Source organism: Amblyomma americanum, chromosome 6 (assembly GCF_052857255.1).
Source record: "Amblyomma americanum isolate KBUSLIRL-KWMA chromosome 6, ASM5285725v1, whole genome shotgun sequence".
NCBI classification, from domain to species: domain Eukaryota; kingdom Metazoa; phylum Arthropoda; class Arachnida; order Ixodida; family Ixodidae; genus Amblyomma; species Amblyomma americanum.
In genome coordinates this window covers 74,315,328-74,334,955 of record NC_135502.1, presented here as the reverse complement: position 1 = coordinate 74,334,955, position 19,628 = coordinate 74,315,328, and the positions used below count along the sequence as shown (strand labels likewise).

General features: G+C 45.1%; 2 protein-coding genes and 1 long non-coding RNA gene across 5 annotated transcripts in view; 2 read left to right on the top strand and 1 right to left on the bottom strand.

Annotated features, from left to right (window-relative positions):
• Positions 1 to 3,459: 3,459 nt before the first annotated feature.
• LOC144093706 (uncharacterized) lies at positions 3,460 to 13,447 on the top strand. 2 transcript variants are annotated; one of them, XR_013306312.1, is made up of 3 exons: positions 3,460 to 3,700; positions 3,823 to 3,932; positions 13,312 to 13,447. It is a non-coding gene; the product is annotated as an uncharacterized LOC144093706 (long non-coding RNA). The 2 variants fall into 2 exon arrangements; XR_013306311.1 differs by lacking the exon at positions 13,312 to 13,447 and adding an exon at positions 6,343 to 6,498 and having other exon boundaries at positions 3,461 to 3,700.
• Positions 7,969 to 11,333, top strand: Vps4 (vacuolar protein sorting 4). The gene is made up of 2 exons (XM_077627311.1): positions 7,969 to 9,158; positions 9,576 to 11,333. Exons 1-2 carry the CDS (start codon positions 8,238 to 8,240, stop codon positions 9,975 to 9,977), a joined length of 1,323 nt encoding a protein of 440 aa, XP_077483437.1. The 5' UTR covers positions 7,969 to 8,237; the 3' UTR covers positions 9,978 to 11,333.
• Positions 11,484 to 19,628, bottom strand: part of LOC144093704 (uncharacterized) — a 94,307-nt gene continuing 86,162 nt past the window's right edge. For both annotated transcript variants that reach the window (XM_077627308.1, XM_077627310.1), the window contains 4 exons: positions 17,906 to 19,344; positions 16,369 to 16,778; positions 14,383 to 14,435; positions 11,484 to 13,491 (listed from right to left, as the gene is read on the bottom strand). In XM_077627308.1, the coding sequence (XP_077483434.1) occupies positions 13,386 to 13,491; positions 14,383 to 14,435; positions 16,369 to 16,778; positions 17,906 to 19,344 (2,008 nt within the window). In that variant the 3' untranslated portion in view covers positions 11,484 to 13,385. The remainder of the gene's footprint in view (positions 13,492 to 14,382; positions 14,436 to 16,368; positions 16,779 to 17,905; positions 19,345 to 19,628) is intronic.

Below are 19,628 nucleotides of genomic sequence, written 5' to 3'. Positions count from 1 at the left end.
AATGGCGCAGTATCTGTCTCATATATCTTTGGACACCTGAACCGCGCCGTAAGGGAAGGGATAAAGGAGGGAGTGAAAGAAGAAAGGAAGAATAGGTGCCGTAGTGGAGGGCTCCGGAATAATTTCGACCACCTGGGGATCTTAAACGTGCACTGACATCGCACAGCACACGGGCGCCTTAGCGTTTTTCCAGATTTCGCATTGTGCGCGTTTAGCGTTGCAACAGTAAGCATATACCTAAAATGTTGCCCACAAACCGATATGAGCAAGTGTGCAGCCTGCCACAAAGCGGTTTTAAAACCATGCAAACATACAACAGCTAAATGCAGGGAATGGCCTATCGTACTAAAATTACCGCGGGCTGTTAAGGTACTTACGTGCGCGATTAATGCGAAATCATTGCAATTCTATTCAAATTTTGTTCTATTCGTTTGAAGTCGGTGCTAAGCACTTTAATGAATTAATGAATGAATGAACTTTATTCCCGTCATCATGGGGATGCCTCCCAGCCGGCTTTCAGCATCCGACACCGCAGAGAGATTCTCCTCCTGACGGATGATGAGTCTTTGCTGATCCAGGTCGTGGCTCCAGATCAGAAAGGTATTTGTACTATTACTAGTTAACATTCCGTATTTTGCCGCCTTTGATGGTGTCACACCGTTTTGCCCATTCGCGAGTCCAAAACACAGATAGACAGATAAATACTTGAGGCTACATCCTTTGTAGGGGGCTGGCACAGTGGCGACATCGAGTGGATTTCTAGAGAATAAAAAAAAGTGCGGTTCTGATTTTTGGCTTGAAAGTTTGTGCTTGAAGCCTTGCGTGTTTTCACCGTGTGTGGAGATATCAACTTTATTACATCTAGGTCACTTTAATGCTACAGACCCAGCAGACTCGCGTATCTTGCAACAGCAGTTGCAACCGGATAAACGCGGGGCTTCCCTGGTTCTCCGACTGCGCAGCAAGTACAGCGAGGACAAGGCGGCGAGGAGGGTAGTGGCAACGTCCGGAACGTCCGGAAATTTTCCTTGTTGTTTCAGTCGAAGCGTTCGTACAGTGGCTGGAATACTGTAGCGTTGGTAGCGTTGGTGTAGCAGCACTGTCGGCATCATACACCGTGCTGGAAGTTCATCACGATGGAGTCTGTTTTTGATATGTATATGACCAAATGCGCTGAACAATTTTTTGAGTCCCCAGCTCTACAAGCTTTTGAAGTGGTGACGAAAGCCGTCGAAGAGGACAAGAAAAGGAACTACGTCGAAGCCCTCCGCCTCTACGAGCTTGCCCTGGAGCATTTTCGTTCTGCTAGACGCGAAGCACGGACAGATAAAGTAAGAAAACTTCTTAGAACCAAGTATGCGATGTATTCAGCGAGGGCTAAAGAGATCAGAAGGTACCTCCAGCAGCAAAGCAAAGAGACGAAGTGCTTGAACCGTGACGGAAGCTGTGAGGGGAACAACAACAACAACAACTGCGATCAACACGAAGATTACTTGCTGTCTGACAGCGACGATGAGTTCCCGAAGAAAAAAAGGTGGTTCCTACTCTGTTGTTGAACGTCTGCTGTTTTTGGGCTTCAGTTTTTCAGCCTGACGTGTTATGATATGCGTGGTCATGTATACGCGGTATTGTAAACGAGCCTGTCCATGGTAGTGTGCGCGCGTTGATATCGAATTTATTTTTAATACGCCTGTACTCCAGTTGCAGTGTTGTAATCGGCGTGTGCTAGGAGTTGTTAAGCTGCATCCAGCGAGTGCTCGGCGAGAATAGCTTGTGCGTAGCTGGCCTTGTTTTTCAAACTGCATCCTCTTCCAGTTACAGGTCACTCTCGCCCCTCCAAAGCAGTCACTTTAGGTGAACTTAACATCTTTTGCTATGTCGATCATCATAATCACATTGTCTCGAGTTAGTAAAAAAAAAGAGGGAGTTCTTTGAAGTGACACACAGTCGGAAGCAGGGCGTCATGTCCAGGACAGCTCTCTCACTACCGCCTAAGCAGATAACAGCAATGATGTTGTGTTGTGCAAGTGGAAGTGAACAGCATCTTTGGAGTCAGCCGCGTAGATGTGCTTCTGAAAACATGTCCATGTTTTGACCAGGCGAGGTGCCCCTCTCACAATCTCCGTGATGCAGCACTGCACATAGCTTCCTCCAAACTTCACCATATAGTGCAGGTGGCGATAGGTGAATTAGACATGCACAGGCATTCAGTGTACTGTTGATTGCCTAACATGGGATCCGCTTTGACATCAGTGCAAGCCATCTGTACTGCTCTGATAGACAGACTGTAATCACTTTGTATATGATGCCTTGACTTCTTTCTAGATTACAGTTACAAACATAGTCTTTTGATCTGCTGATTGAGGAACTATAAGCAGCTCTTCCATGCAGCGGGCCATGGATATTTTGTTGTTCTGGCATCAGGAGGTGATTGGTTAAACATCGTGAGCACTGTAATCCCACCAGAAGAGTTGTATTTATACATTTTACCTTTATTGAGCAGGTTAAAGCAGTAAACACTAACAGATATGAACTAAATATCCAACTTAATTTGAGCCTCTATGTTGTTTTTGATAGCTAAATGTAATCACATTCTGAACATAGCATAGAAATTTGTGTGCATATTTTAGACTAGCCCGCATTAGCTATGTTTAGTGAATGACATATAAGCAGAGCTTGTGCTTCACTGAAATTGCTTTTCCATAAAACATTACAAGCTGCAAGTTGGAATATGCTGCCTCCTTTTGGTGTAGCAACTATGCTTCTCTTCTGATGATCCCCGAGTTAGCCTGAAACAGCCACTGACCTGCCTCTATTTTTGTCATTATGACCATGCACCAAGCATAGCAGTAATGAAATATAGCACATTCTTATCAGTTTACATCTGTGCAGGAAGTTGTTTTCCTTGTGGAAGAGAAATGTTTAGCAATTTCTTAATTGCTTATTTATGCCTCATATTGGTCATTATTAATATGAAGTTGGACTTGCTTTTTGTCAAATGGATTTCTTTTGTTCATCCAGTACACACCAGCCAACTGATGATGCATGTATAACTAACTGTAATAACATATATAACTTTATATGTAAAACTATATATGCATATATAACTGTACGTGCACATACCTCTGGATTTTCCTGGCCTTCCAGTTTCCATTTGCATTTATTTTCAAATTTTAACATTTTATGTGATCATGGGAGGGTATTTTATTTTGTACTTATTTATTTCCGCACTTACATATGCTGATATTTTAGTGCCAACATATTTGTTGTCGCTAATATTGTTTGCCTCATTGCCTCCCCTGTGCAGTGTCTCAGTGCTTGACGTCGTCTCAATAAACAAACATTGTTTGCTTATGACTTTTATGGTTCTGATGGACTTTCAAAGATAATTAACTTGGAAGTGAAGTGAAACCACCTTCATTACATGATATAACATGTTCAGCAGGTGCTATACTTCACCATGAATTCTTCAACCAAGTCACCCAGTACTGTAGCACGCATGTTGATAGAAACAGCAGAAAGTAAAGGACCGCTTTATTTCTTAACGGCTACTGTTGTTGCTCTATTCTTTTCGTTGTGCGGTGTCAGATTGGTTGGTTGCCATGTGGTGCGAGCATCTGCACTCGCCCACACCACCACCGCCCAAGGCAGTGGCGAGAGTGCACCATAAAGCAGCAGCAACTGCTTGCGGCTGCTGCAGGTAGGCTGTTTCTTCCAGAGCTGCAAACCAAGCGCAAGAGCAGTGGAAGGAATTCAAGTTAGAAATGCAGCTAAGACTAAACGCTATATCTTTAATTTCTGTGCTCCTGTTGCAAATTTCAGGATAACATCACTTGTAAGGCACCGTGCAAGATTCAAAGCACTTCTCATGATCAAGAAAAAGACGTTTCAACTCTGGCTGTTGTGTCTAGAAATGACTTGGGATGCAACAGGTGAGCATTGTGCTTTGCAGGGGTGTAGTTGGTTCTGCACTATTGTAGTTCTTGCAGGGTACTAAAACCGACTGACAAACACAGCACTGTGTTTGTCTCCTCCTTTCTGTCAGCCCATGTTTTGGTGCACTGCGAAAATATCGATTAGGTGGTCACTACTTCATGTACTAGCGCTCATAGTATTCATCACTGCCGTGAATAGTACTGCCTTTACAAGCTTTCTGCATGCAGTTCCAGGTTAGAAATTTCACATTTTAACCAAAACGGTATAGCAGTTGGTGAAAGACTCCAATGGTTTCGGTAGAGCCTTGAAAAAAGTCATTTCAAACAGTGTCATCTTCTCTTCTAGTGACTAAGGAAGACAACTTAAAAATAAGAAAAGGTGTGGTGCAAGGCTAGGGCATAAGCAGGGGTTGAAGATCGAGAAACAAACTAATTAACTGAGGCTTACAGGTTGCCTCAACTTATCTTTAGCAGCTGAAAGTTGCCAATAATAATGGATGCAAAGCTGGCTAGTGCGTGACTGCAGCCCCTATAAAGGCTTCCATCCAACCTCATGATGCAGCCCACTCTGGATATTCAGTTAAACCGATTGTGTACTTGCTTGAACATATCGCTGTCATGCAGCACATGCACAAAGTACAAGTAGCAACCCACTTTAAGCGGCACAAGAACCATTGTGCAGTAACAATTACTGTAAATCGTCATTATTGATAATATTCTGGCTGCCTCTTCTCTCAGCACTAGGGGGGGGGGTCCTGAGATCATTGAAATAATGCAACAGAATATTGAAGGAAGAGGCTGTTTGTGCTGACAGCCACCATGACCTGCGCACTTATCACCAAGCCAAATGCTGATAATATAAGTTGTGGAAACGTGAGGAAATACTGAGCAGGGGGCTAATACCAAAGGCTACCTTGGTCATGTCATGAGAAGTGTATCACTTGCAATTGTGGCCACCTGATCATGGCTTTTGATTGCTGAAGTTGTGTGACCACCTGCATTTGACAATGCTTCAGTGCTGAGCGTGTTTTTTCTGCTACTTTTAGGAAAATATTGACATTTCAAGTGCTGGGTGTCTCGAGGCAGGTACCAGCAAATGCAGCTGGAAAAGCGTTCACACGCAGTGACATTTTCTAACCTCTAAAGGTTTGCTCACAAATCAGACATGTAAATTTCAGATTGGAAGAGTAATGACCAGTTATGGTACAGCTGGGACGTGAAATGCAAGCTTCTGAGACCCCGAAAGTTTCACATTCACAATTGTGTGGCACAAATTTTTTGCTCGCAAGAAAAGTTTAAGGCAGTCTTAAAGCATTCTTCAATCTCTAAGAGTGTTCTACGTAGTGGCCTCAAATCATCATTATACCTTGCTAGAAGCAATTCATAACTGCCATTGCGAAGCTTCAAATAACAGTGATTTCTCAGTGCTGAACGTAAGCCGAGGAATGATTTGCTCCACTATAGCTGAGTGTTATAAGCTTATTTGTAGATCAAATAAGTACAAGATATTAAAGTTCTAGGATTTTATTCCATTATATAAATCAATAAATGCTAAATGTTATTCATTAAGATTCTGTTTAACAAGTCTTGTTTGGCTAGGGCATCACTGACAGTTGATGTCTCGGAGCAATCGCTTGTACCAAATGAGTTAACCGGAACGGCAAGCATATGGCAGGGCGAGAGCGAATAACACGAAGTGGGAATAGTCTTGGCCAATTATTTAGTGGAATCCCCCAAGGTGGAGCAAATTTGTAATAAAGGAACAATTACTCACTGAGAGCCAACCAAGCGCAGCCATACGACTGTAGGAAAGCTACACAACTTCAACAGAAACTTCGTAGTCGTCCAAAGTTTAGGGCACTTACTATGAAGCAAGCCTATTAACATTCCAAATATCAGGTAAAATAGATAATTGTTACGCTAGAGGTTTTGCACGTGCCAGCAGAAATAGAAGGTATGCGATTGGTTTTTATTTTAATTTTGCCTTATTGTGCAACTATCAGCAAAAAAGAAGTAATAATTTTTGCCTTGGTACAAGAAGACTATCAACTCAGCTATGAAAATTGCTATCAAGACTATCTCTTTTATCAATTGAGACTATCAAAATCTGCTCACATACAAAATACTTGTTCATAATAAACTTGGATATGCTGCAGTATGGGATCCTACCTCTGACACTCTCATCAAGTCACTTGAACTCATTCAAAACAATACTGTTTGTTTCATTCTACATAATTGCAACTACATCTAGTATAACGCCCATGAAAAATTTGTTGCAGTTTTACCACCTTTTGCTGCTTGCTGTGAACTCTTTCGACTTTCCTTATTTCACAGTATCTATTTTCAATGCCCCACTTTACGCATTGAACTAACTTTTCCTTCATACCATACGTTTCATCTCATACAGATCAGCACCGTAAAGCTATTTATAGTAGACCTGGAGTACTTTCATGACGCACAAAAGCTTGTTTCCATCAATTCATGCCAAGGACCTCGCAGGACTGCAACCACCTTCCTGGCCTTACAGCTGATATCTGAGATCACCACCTGTTTTGTAACAGAATATTAAAGAATTTTGTGATCAGAAAATGCTCTATAACAAAACTTGGAGGGGACGCTTCACCTTAAAGGTATGACATGATAGCTTTAGTGGGTTAGCGTCCATATATGCGGACTTGGTCATATTTACATTCATAGATCCCTGTTAGTCCTCATACCACTCCTGGCACAGTGGTGCAGCGGTTAAGTGATGCGCCACTGGTCTGCAATGCCAGGTGCTGCCACCAGTGGGGCTAATTGTGGGACCCAGGTTGTTCTTCCCACGCAACCTCTCTGGACCAATCATTAATTTAACTGCCACCTGCCACAGTGGGCAGTTTACTCACTATCCGGTGGGCAGGTTGTTATGACGCCGCAAGGCCACGTAGTGCCACCTAGGCTGCATTTCGGGATTTTTTGTGGATTTTTCGCTCATGGGCAAGAACGCCGTCGCTGGCTTTTCTGTGATACGGCCGGGCTCCTTAACACTGTCACATTAATATTGTCCTAATTAATACGGCACCATATGCTTCGTTTATCACACTGGTTTACTCATGTGTCATATTTTGTTTTTATCATATTTCTGGACTTTTTTTTACTGCATTTTTTGTACATTCTTATTGTACTGTAATTTCTGCCCCTCCACTTTGTAATGCCTTGCAACCTTGAGGGAACAAATGAAATGAAACTCTGCAAGCATTTCTGCAACAAAGATATAATTGACTGTGAACATAAGTAAAACTTTACATGCAACTTGCTGCATGAATGTTTTTTCAAGGGCTGGCAGACGCGCACGCTCCCCAAGACGAAGGATGCAACAATTATATGCTATAAGAACGTGCACGTGGCCATATACACAAGAACGTGCTTCTGTAATAATGCCGAGTTTATTTTCGATGACCTGGCATATGAATCAAAGTCAAACGGACATCGCATGTAAATCTAAAGAATGAATGGACAAATATGTTGAGAGGAATCCCCCAAGGTGGAGTAGATTTGAAATAAGCTAGTAATTACTCATTGGCAGCCCTTCGTATAGCTAGCTGTACGTATGGATGCGTTTGGGTGGATGTCAATGACTAATTACTACCTTATTTTAAAGAATGAAACGATTGCGGATCGACGTGTTTCCATTGCTAACATGAAAAAAATTACTGGTCGCATTCGTAGTTCTCTGCATGCTTTTTTTCCACAATACAATTTTCAAATCGCCAATTCTTGCTCGGCGCGCGTATGTCGTACGTGTGACGAACTGCCCGTCACAGATGCGTCACAGTGAACGATATAACGGCATAAAGTAACCATAACCCGTGAAAGTACGGCATGGCTAATAAATTCAGTCAAATGGAAGCGCACACCCAGATACACAGCGACCATAAGAGTTTTAACTGGCGTTGCTTACGACGCGACGACGCCCCCTTTGCAACAGGTGCGAGCCGCGCCCACAACGCCGAAAGCCCAACTAGCGCCACCTTAGGAGTTCTTTGACAACCCCATTTCATAAATTTACAGTTTTAAGAGTAGTGCTGACAAGATCTAGTGTGCTGACCTTATTTCTTTTTTTCTAAATATAATAGTGAAGCTAGTGTTTTTAGCACCTTGCTTGTGGAGGTGAAAAGTTTGCGATCGGAAACAGGGTGGTGCCAAAACTTCCGGGCAGTTTTTCTTTGTTGTAGCATTTGGGGTTGATGCAGGCCATCGAAATGGTGGTGTAACAGCATTCTCGGCATCGTTTGACTTAGGCTTATGTTGACGTAAGGCAGGATGAGTAACAACACAGCTCTTCAGAAAGCCATTGACTTGGTGACAAAGGCCACCGAGGAGGACAAGAACAAGAACTACGCCGAAGCCCTGCGCCTCTACGAGCATGCGGTGGAGTACTTTCTTCACGCTATCAGGTACGAAGCACAGACTGATCGGGCGAAAGAAAGTATCAGATCCAAGTGTGTCCAGTACTTGGACAGGGCTGAGAAACTTAAAGAGTATCTCCGTACCAAGACTAAAGAAAGGAAGCCCGTGAAACAGGGCGAGAACAGCGACAAAAAGGAGGGCGACAACAGCTCGGACAGCGATGACGAAAACCCGGAGAAGAAGAAACTCATGAACCAGTTGGAGGGTGCCATCGTCATGGAAAAGCCGAACATCAAATGGACCGATGTAGCTGGACTGCACGCAGCCAAGGAGGCCCTCAAGGAGGCTGTCATACTGCCCATCAAATTCCCCCACCTCTTCACGGGCAAGCGTAAACCGTGGAAGGGCATCCTGCTCTTCGGGCCTCCCGGTACGGGAAAGTCTTATCTGGCCAAGGCGGTGGCCACTGAAGCGAACAACTCGACGTTTTTCTCAGTGTCGTCGTCTCACCTCGTCTCGAAGTGGCTGGGCGAGAGCGAAAAGCTGGTGCGTAACCTCTTTGAAATGGCACGCGATCAGAAGCCGAGCATAATCTTCATTGACGAGATAGACTCCCTCTGTAGCACCCGGTCGGACAACGAGAATGACGCCACGCGACGCATCAAGACCGAGTTCCTTGTTCAGATGCAGGGCGTCGGTAATGACAACGACGGCATCCTCGTGCTGGGGGCAACCAACATCCCCTGGGTCTTGGATTCGGCCATACGGAGGCGCTTCGAAAAGCGCATCTACATTCCGCTCCCCGAAGAGCCCGCAAGGTTGCACATGTTCAAGGTAAATGGACAGCATTTGCAGATCGACTTTGAGCGGGCAGTTGTGTGTCCCCACTTGCGTCTTCAAGGGTGCTGTAGTTGACAACACTTACCTTTACCTTGGTGGATAACAGGAAGCAAATAGTGACGTTGGGATATCGGGTTGAATTATGTTTGTCCTAGTAATGGACACAGATTGCTGTTCACGGGACCCAAGCAGTTTGTTTCTGGTAGGTTCCGATGGTAGACTCGTGTAAGACTCCATTAAAACGTCTGTTTCGATTATAGTGAACTGTGTACGAGTGGTGCATAGTGAGGCCAAACTTCTGTGTGTAAGGAAATATGGCAGGAAAGAATTGGGACGATGCTGGCTATGTGCACTGCCTGTTTAGTTGCATTTGCTAACCTTATATGTCTTCATTGTTCTTGCTGTGTGCAGCTCCACATTGGCAACACACCGCACACCTTGACGGAAGATGACTTCAAGCAGCTGGCCAAACGCAGTGATGGCTTCAGCGGAGCCGACATCTCAGTGCTCGTGCGCGATGCCCTAATGCAGCCCGTGCGCAAGGTGCAGACAGCCACACACTTCAGGAAGGTGCGGGGACCGTCCCGCAGTGACCCCAATGTCATTGTTGATGATCTCCTGACACCCTGTTCTCCAGGCAGCCCTGGTGCCATAGAAATGTCATGGATGGACGTACCAGGAGAAAAGCTCCTTGAACCAACAGTCACCATGAGCGACATGCTTTTGTCCCTGTCTACTGCCAAGCCAACAGTCAATGATGCCGACCTTGGCAAGTTGAAGAAGTTTATGGATGACTTTGGGCAGGAAGGCTAGGAGACATCAGCAAGGCAGTGAGAAGTGACATGCCGGGCAACTGACCAGAGTTGTTTCGGCCATGGCTGTCTGCTGATCTGCTCATGGTGCCATTTTCTGTGGCCACTGGAGCCATCTCACTGCTTGCACGCAGGTACACAGCGTCAATGCTTAGCACATGAAACAGCAAAAGGACTGAGGAGTGTGAACAGCCAGTGCTTTGTCCATTGTTACCAGAAAGATCCTGTCATAACGAAGGCAGAGTTTCTCAAGGCTGGCTCTTGTGGCGTTGGCTGCAAAAGCTTTTATTTGCATTGGCCCCAATGCGGGCAGTTCCACATCGGAAGTGTACAAGCTGGCATGCTTACCCCGTTTGCTTCACTGGATTTTATGGCTCTGCTCATAAACCAGACTTCTCACTTTTCCTTAGGCAAAGGAAAGCTCTGTTCTAGTCTGGCTGGAATGCAGCATCTTGAGATTTGAAAAGTTGCTCATTCATAGCGACTTATCGGAGCTGTTTTGCCAGGTAAGAAGTGACAAATCTGGTTCTTTCTTGTGCATCAGACGCCCGTTTTACTGAGGAGCACTGTCCCTTGATCCTAAGGCACTCTTTGCTAACTGCATTCTTGCATGTAATGTAATGTGCACCATACTCTGCTAGCTTGCAAGCCTTTAGTGTGCTGCCGTGCAGTCTGAAGCTTGACAGCTGTTAGAGTGTTGGCTTGCCTCTGAATGTACCATAAGGATAACAAAATTAAGCGCCGTATTTGTGCAACCATGCTTCTTACAGGAAGAACTGTGCTTGAATAGGCGGAATAATTGAAGAATAGAATGACTAGAAGCCGCCAGTAGAGTAGGCTGCAGCAGCTCTGATTGCTTTCTGTGAGGTGATGGCTTAGTAACTACTTTACAAGTGTTTACTGTAAAAAATGCACTTTGGGGCTGTGGTTGTACGGCGTGTTACCGCTGCTTGCAAGCTCTGTTGTTCCGGACAGTCCATAAGCATTCTGTAAAGTCTAAATATCACTTGTTGTTGTTATGGCCTCGGATCATCATTCCCGCACCACTGGCATTTTAGATTGCCCATGCTATTTTCTCGGAATAGAAGGACAAGCCTTTTCATGCACACCGAACACTGTTTTAAATATAGCTCCATTGAAAAACTACTTTTTTGTGATGCTGAAGATAAGCCACGGGTTGTTTTGTTTTATCTTATTCTTGTGCTTTGTGATTGAAATACTTCAGCAGTGCGTAATTATAAGCTCTTGATGTAAAAAAAAAAAACTTATATTTCGTTTGGTTGTTTGGCTCGGCAAGCTGCTAAATAGCATCTTTGAAACAAGTGATGGAAGTACAATAAAATGTAAGGACAACTGCTGAGTCGTACTGCCTGTATCAGTACCAAAACTGGTGGGAGATGTTGGTGAAGAGACCAGTATCAAAAGCAATGAGTGGTGTTTAGGACCCTGAATGTCTCCTCAACAGAATTTCAGTGTGAAAGTGCATACATACACAGGAGGACGACATATCATTAGTTGATGTTTTATTTCAGCCAACGTAACAGTTAAAAAGAAGACAGTTATTTTTTTTTTCATTCTCAATACAAGGAGACTATCGACTCTGTACAAATAGTATTAGCAGCAGATAAATTAACACTCGTCGTATACAATGAGTATCCCAATGGGGTTTTGCAGTGAAGGATGAAGATTGTTGGATTGGGAGCATTACACGCTCCCCAGGCTATTAGTTTCGTAAAAGATGTTTTCAGAAAAAAAAGAAAGCCTATAAGATGAGTAGTATTACTGTATGGTACATCTTGTGAAGGATTATGATACAATGACAACAATGTGTAATATATGTACAAAACTTGGCACAACAGAGTATGTTCTTGAGAATAGGTGCACCTAACACAAGCATGTGCCGTCACAGTCAAAGTTAAAAACAGCTGCTATACTAGTTTCATCTCATTTCATGCAGTGATACCCGTCTTTCAAGATGCAGAGTCAGCTTATTAGAATATGGTCAGTGTAGGAATTTCGTGGTTAAGACGCTGGTCCTTCGAAAATTTTTTGGTGACAGGAATAAGAGGTAAGAATGAAATTGGAGCACATATCACATAGTCCAGCACTCAGTCTTTCATCTAAGATCTCAAACATATAGAAGGAAAGGAAATAAACAGCAGGCACGCATATGAGGCTCCAACTTTAAATATATATGTGAGGTGTGGCCACACCCTCTAGTGTAAAAAGCTTTACAAGGCCATCACACCCAATACACAACTCAACAAACAACGACATGTATAAAAAAATATTTGTTAAAACAGCCCTGAGTTTTGAAACACGTCTGCCTCGGCTATACACCTCTTGAATTTCGAGGCGATATCTCGCTTTGGCAAAAATGACCTCTTCTGAATGACGTGATCAGTCGAAGAAATACACCGCAAGAGGGACCTGCTCTCAAGGTAAAGGCTTGAGAGAACACGAGATATTTTTTTTCTTTTCCTTTCTGAGGGTGAGACAGCACAGGGCTGATCTCTATATGCATTCATTACAGCGAAGGAACCTTACAACATGCCCAGATACGCTCTGTGAAGTGTTAGCTAAGCCCAGGCAGCAGGGAAGTATCGGAGGTTAACACAGGTTAAAAAACTGGTGACGCAGCTTTATAATGCTAGCTGATAAACCATTATAATTCAATACTGCTGCTATGTGACCGAGGCTACGGTGAGGTCCTCAAATGTAGCATCTTGTAAGATAGCAGTTGTACAACTATTAATATCTACATGTGCAGCCGAGTGCAAAACAGAGAAGAATATGTCAATTCTTATAGGTTATGTCTCCACAGTACTAAAGCTATTGCTCAGTGTAGTGTTACTTCTATTCAAGGTACTGAATTCTTTTTCATGCCTGGTGAAGCAATTGTAAAATACATTTTGTCACCAATGAATGTGCCATGCAATTTCCAGCACCCCAGCATACTTCACGTGCTACCTGAGTGCCCACAGTCAAAAAGCAAACTTCAGTCATTTATTAGGCAAACACGACCCAGGCTATCTATACTTTATGCTGGCCGTGCACAACACTCCATTAAAATGTAATGCAATCAGACAGCCCCAGTTTCCGAGAGAAACCCGTGACAACGAAAGTAGGCTAAAGATTTGCAGTAAAAAAAAAAAAAAGGCCCAGGACAACAAGAGTGTTGAGGCACTATGATGTAGTTAACATGAACACAGCTTCCTTTTGGAGAAATGGCTGCCTCGCCACCTTTCACTCCTGCCTGTTGAGTGCATCACTTCTGAGTCTCTCAGTTGTCAAGCATCTGCATACTGTTGTTTGCTTGCACGTTCTCTTTACAGAGCACTGGTCGCACTAAGCAGGTTATTAGGACACCACATAAGAAAGGAACTTGGATGCATGGCAGTACACTGCGTCATGCCACTATGGCCAGGTCCGCCTCGTCCTCTGAGCTGCTCCGAGCCCTGACAGTCTGGTACTTGTCCGGTGAAAGCATGTCTTCTTCGTCAGACACTTCGTACCTGCAGTGAAAGTGGGCATGGACATCAGCATTGTCCCCTTTGGCTCTGTGGCCAATCACGTGATATCCTGTTTAAATCAAGCAACAATGCAGAAGACTTTATGTCAAATGTAACTGTTTTAATCGAGCAACCATAATAAAGCGATGGCTGTTAATGAAATGATACCACCGTTATCAAAGATGTCAGCACAGCAAAAGGGGCAGTGGTCATATGAACACTCCTTCCCCTCATGAGGGTGAGGGGTTCAATGCGGTGGGGGGTGGGGTGTAGAGTGCAAAGCATGGCGGACACAATGGCTTGTGATAAGAAATAGAAACTAGCAGGTGCGACACAGTGGAGGTGGAGCGCCACAGCACAGGGCAGCCAGAGGGAATGGCAAGAGGTGCAGTGTGGAGGGTGAGGGTTCGCAGCTACAATGCAGCATCGTGAGAGAACGAGGCGTAACGGCTTGATGCAAGCGGGAACAGTGTAACAGCTGTTGCTGTGATCTCGCATCATGCAGAGTAACAAACGTTTCTCAGTTTGATCTGCAAATAACAGTGCATGTTCATGTGATCAATGTGGTACCAGAGAGCCATTTTTCTCGCAGGTTTCATTCGTCACTGAAGCACGCAATCTAGCATCAAATGAAGAGAAACGTGCTGTGGCCTGCCTGTACAGTGAAAAACAATTTTTCTCTGAATTGACTGATGAAATTCACGAGTGATACGAGGCAGAGTCTGTTAGGTGGAAAATCCTGAAGATATTTAAAGTTGAATAGAATCAAACATTTGACGCATCGACAAGTCATTCCAGCTTTCAATTAACTGAATGCCAGCCCACTTGAACAAAAGGAGCTGAAGTAATATGTACACAAACACCTCTCACAGATTAGAATGCAAGAGAACCCACCAAGGTTTGGAGCTCTTTTTATTCTTCCTTGCAGCCAGGCTCAGCTTCTTGGCCTGGAAAACGTAAACCAACAGCAGCATGAACAACAATGCATGCACTGTTTCACCAATGCAATGCGTGGTGCTATGGAATTGTGCCTTGAATTCCTTTTGAAAGGCTAGTGGCAGTTTTTTTCACTGTTACATAATTAACCTTCCATCCATTTGAGTGCAGACCTGTATTAGGTTATTGTTGCTGAAATGACACACACTGCAAAGGTCTTTCATTTATTGCTCATCTAACTGTTGTGAACACAAGCGTATACTTTCACACATTACAGCTTGTAAGAGGAAAACGTGAGCTTGCAAGGATGTAAATGACAAGTGTTTACATTCTTCCCCTTCTGTGATTTTCTTCCAGAAGTTTATAAGCCGGACTTTTTATCATTTAGTATGTATAGCTGTTTCTGAAAATCTATACCTTAACCAATCTGAAAATCTCATAAACCTCCAGAAACTAACCTGCCTGAGAAGCAAATAGGCCAGCATAAGAAACTGCCATGCAAGGCTAACGAAAAAAAAATGAAAATTGGTTCTGAGGAAAGGAAATGACACAGTAACTGTCTCACATATCTTCCTGAACCACACAGTAACGGAAGGAATAAAGTAAGAAAGAGGTGGTGTAGTGGAGGTCTCGCGAATATATTATTCCGACCACCTGGGGATGCACTGACATCGCACAGCATATGGGTGCCTTTTGCGTTTCGCCTCCATCCAAACGCGGCTGCTGCAGCCTGGTTCAAACCCAGGTACTCCTGCTCAGTAGGCAAGCGCCTTAGCCACTGATGCCATGTTAGGAATTGGTAATGAAACAAACAAGCAAGCAAGGAAGCAAACAAAGAAGCTAAACACACCGCTCTAGGAAAAGCAAAAGTACGCAACATGTCAATGTAACTGCTGTTGGTCCACTTGGCCACAGTGCATTTCTGTTTGCATGTATATGAAATCATTCATAGCAGCTCAAGTGGCCATAGAGGCACAGGTGTTCAGAAGTCATTTCCAGCCCTCCATTACAGCAGCCCTTTCTCTCTCCCCCTTTTCACCCCCTCCTTCATTTATTCTTCCATGGTGCGATTCACGTGTCCTCCAGAAGCAAGACAATCACTGTGCCTTTCAATCCTTTTCCTGTAGAAACAAAAATTCGCTGAAGGCACTTAGATATCTCTTAACTGCGGGAAAGTGAAAGCCGTCTGCGACTCGTTGCACTGATTTGAACTTGAATTTGCCGCACTAGAATTCATTATCATTCAATATCATTACTGTATATAAATCTTAACTAAACCCTGCACGAGCACCAGAGCTGTGTCGCAGTGATTAAGATAGCTCGGCATAAGCGTGGGAGGTAGCAGGTGGGTTGGAATTCTGTGCAGTGCCACATGTGATGCACTCCCGGTTGGCATTCCATCCTACCGAAAGACTGTGATGGTAAGTGGACACTGGCTCCCTCGCCGGGTTGCAGGTTAGGTGCGGTCCTCCTCTATCTGAAGCAACCATTCTTCAGCGGTTTTTCTCCTAACTTTTTTAGGTTCGGTTTATGGGGGTTTAACGTCCCAAAGCGACTCGGGCTATGAGGGACGCCGTAATGAAGGGCTCCGGAAATTTAGACCACCTGGGGTTCTTTAACGTGCACTGACATCGCACAGTACACAGGGCCTCTAGATTTTGGCCTCCATCTAAATTTGACCGCCGCGGCCGGGATCGAACCCGCGTCTTTCGGGCCGGCAGCCGAGCGCCATAACCACTCAGCCACCGCGGCGGCTCCTAACCTTTTTAGTTCCCGAGTTAAGACTTCCGGCACGAGCCTAGGTCCCAAGTTTACAGGTCGAATTGTGATCACGTGACCTAGGTGGCGATGTAACGGACGGACACGGTCACCGCAAGTAATGTAACGGACGGACGCGAGTATGAGCCATCAAAGGCTTTCGCCTTTAAGGCTGCATCAAATTACCTTGCCATTGCTGCTACTCCCACTGCTGCTGCTGCTGCTAGTCACAAGTGGCGGCTGGGATTCCTGAGTAGGTGCTGCGTCTTGGGGGCCCTTGGTCGTCTCCAGCTGTGGAACGGCAACACGCTTCAGTGCCTCCTGGGCTGCCTCCTCGATCTTGCTCAAAGGTGGCTGCCGTGCGCTCTCGGCCTTGGATGCCTCGCTCGGGGGCGATAGGGCACTCTCTGTTTTGGAGACCTCGCTGGGAGCAGGTGACTGTCGACCGCCGACTGAGGAGTCTGGTGTGTGCAGCAGCAACTCAGTGGGTGACAGTGGCTTGGCCAGGGAAAAAGCACTTGTCCTGCTGAGTGTAACAGAGCCCCGTCGACCATCCTCTGTCTGTGATGCAGACGATGCAGGACGCGACAGTGTTCCTGTGATAGACAGTGAAGTAGAGGCGAGCAACGTTAGAGACAAATCCCTACAAAGAGAACAGTGTGCTTGTCATCACCAATCTCTAGCAGACAAAGCATGACATACCACTGTTCCTGCAATGATGGCCATATTTTTGAAGTTTTCAAAAGTCTGAAAGCTTACCTATTTACCACAAAATACTACACTATGTCAAGCACAAAAATATGACTGCACGGATGCAAGAAAATTGTTTATGGGTCCCAACTAGAGTAAACTAACAATTCTATATGGACAACAACGAACATCAAATAACACTGTTATTTTAATGCAGAATGATAGAGTGGTAAACACATCAACGCTTTTTGACCTTTGATCATTACTAATCTCTGGCAGATAATGCAATACCTGCATGATGTTTCAAAAAATATGATGTAGATATCAGTGATGGGTAAATATCAAGAAAGCTATCAATTGATAACTTTTGAACAACAAATCAGCGCACTGAGCAAGTGATTCCTCTGCAACCCCCATTGGATCAACCCACTTAAGTGAAGGTTGAAAGTAGAGCCTGGATGTTCACTGCAGGCAAGTAATTAAATGTAAAAGAGTTAGTGTAATTAGGCCAACTTGCAGGGACATTTCAAATTCATCTCAATTTAGGAAATACAATATGCCCAAGTTTGATGTACCAATGTTTCCCTGTGTCATGCACTTTCTTTGTTGGAGTGCTGCAACCTTAAGGGAAACATAAAAAATAAAACTGGATGCTGGTGATGCTCATGAGACAACAGACGAGCCATCTTGTATTCTGCCAGCTACCATTAGTTGCTCCACTGCAGATCATTGCACAGTTATTAGTAGTACGTCTTGCAACATCCTCTGTGTTCTGAAATTGATTTAGTGCATGGTCTGACACAATTCTGATTCTGAATGAGAAACGATGAACCCATAAGTGTGCTGAGTCTGTAGGGGTATCGGAACGAGGAGCCTGTCAACTAATCAATGCTTTGATTTTGTCAGTGATTGAAGATTTTACTATAACAAATTTGCTTAAAAGGCCTTTCTCTAATATACTGAAGTCATCATTTTTTTTTTTTTCAGCCTGAAAGAGAAAACTTGAGTGCTTCGGTGCACAAAACCCACTGACCTCCAGTTGTCTTGGATAGCACGGAGTCTGGCTGCAGTATGCTCGGCTCGGGGGAACCATTGCGGAGGTAGAGCAGCCCATCTTCCGACGGTGCACACTTATCTTCCTGCTCCTCAGCCAAAGGCATAGGGGGGCGTGGAGACACCTCTTCACACGGGGGCACCGGTGGTGGGCCCCTCCGCGGCAAGGTGGGAATGGGTGGTGGAAGTGGTGCACCCGGAAACAGTTCGCTTCCTTTGATGGGGCTGGGTACTATGCTGTCTCTGCTCGGAACTGCTGGGGCATCTGAACCAGTGCTGCGTGTTGTGTATGTCTCCCGAAACTCTTCTGGACTTATTTCTTCACACTTGCGCTGTTGCTGCTTCTGCTTGGACTGAAAGCGGCTCTTCAAGGAAAACTTCAGCAGGAAACCGCTGCGCTTTTTGGCACTGGACGCACCAGGTGAGGATGCGTCAATTGTGGAAGATGCACTTTCAGCAGAAGCAGCTTCGGCGCTGTCGTGCTGTTCCTTCACTTCTTCAATATCTTGGATGGTACTCTCTCGAGCAGGAACTTCTGAGGAAATGGCACTTGCTGGTGACACCTCGGGTGGGGACCTTTCCGCAGCACTGGTTCCCCGAATCAGGTCAGGTTCAGCAAGGCTAGCCTGTTTTTCGGTGCTTTTGGATTTGTTGTCACTTGCCCCGGTTTCGGTGACCTCCTCTTTGGACGCAACTTCAGGCAAGCTTGCGTGCGGACACTCCTGAGATTGTTGAAACTTCACACTCAGCTTGTAGCTGCTGGAACAGTCGGGCAGCTCTGCAATATTGGTCAGAAAAATGGCTCTGGCCCTACCACCCTCCTTTGGTGCACCTGAGTTTGGACTTCGCCGGTGGCAGTCTCCTTTCACTTGTCTCGGCTGTCGCCGAGCCACATGGAGCACTGCATTTTCGTTCGATCGAAATGACCCTGAGGAACTGCCACAGCTATCTTGATGCAGATCATCTTCAGCATCACTGCTCGACGGCTCCAACACCTCGAGAACTGAACACGTCTGGCCTTCTTGCCTCAACTCAGGGTTGTTCTCAAACAGAACTTTGAGGCTGACATTCTCTGGCGCAGAAGACTCAAGTGGCTCACGATAGTCCTTCACTCGTGACCTGGACGGACCATGCCGTATGACAAGGGTGTTTGAACTTCTGTTTTTCTTTGGAGGGGCCTGACTGTCACAGAGGCCATCCAAGAAGACTTGGACCTTGTCCCAAGAGCAGACCTCTTGCTCCCAGGGCATGTGACTCGGCACATGCTTTGTTGGAGCCAGCGATTTAACAATGTTCTGCTCCTCTTCTGCACTGTCATCTGCACTGTCGTTGGACACAGAGGTGCCCGAGGAAGAGGCCGGCCTCACTGGCTGCACGGGTGGAGTGCTGCACTTGGCCAGCACTTGTGCAAACTGGGACCTGCAAGACAGCAGTGGTGGCCCATATGTCAGCTTGGTACAGCAAGCAGAAAAAGTGATCTGCACGCTAACCTCTATTCTTCTGAATGCACAGTAATACCTATTTCCAGGAACTGCGAGTCCCCACCTGCTTCATACAAAACATCCATGCTGCTGCGTCCATGAAGGGGGAAAAACTCAGCGCGAAAAAACTTGTCAGAGTAACAAGAGACACACAACTGGCATCACACTACTCGCAAGTTGAAAACCGCGCCGCAATGCACCTCGACAAGAATCGGAAAGTTG

Bases quoted from the DNA above. Each gene is read 5' to 3' on its own strand.
- Vps4 (XM_077627311.1), top strand. From the start codon at position 8,238: ATGAGTAACAACACAGCTCTTCAGAAAGCCATTGACTTGGTGACAAAG. The intron at 9,159-9,575 runs GTAAATGGACAG...TGCTGTGTGCAG, and splicing joins CAAGGTTGCACATGTTCAAG to CTCCACATTGGCAACACACC.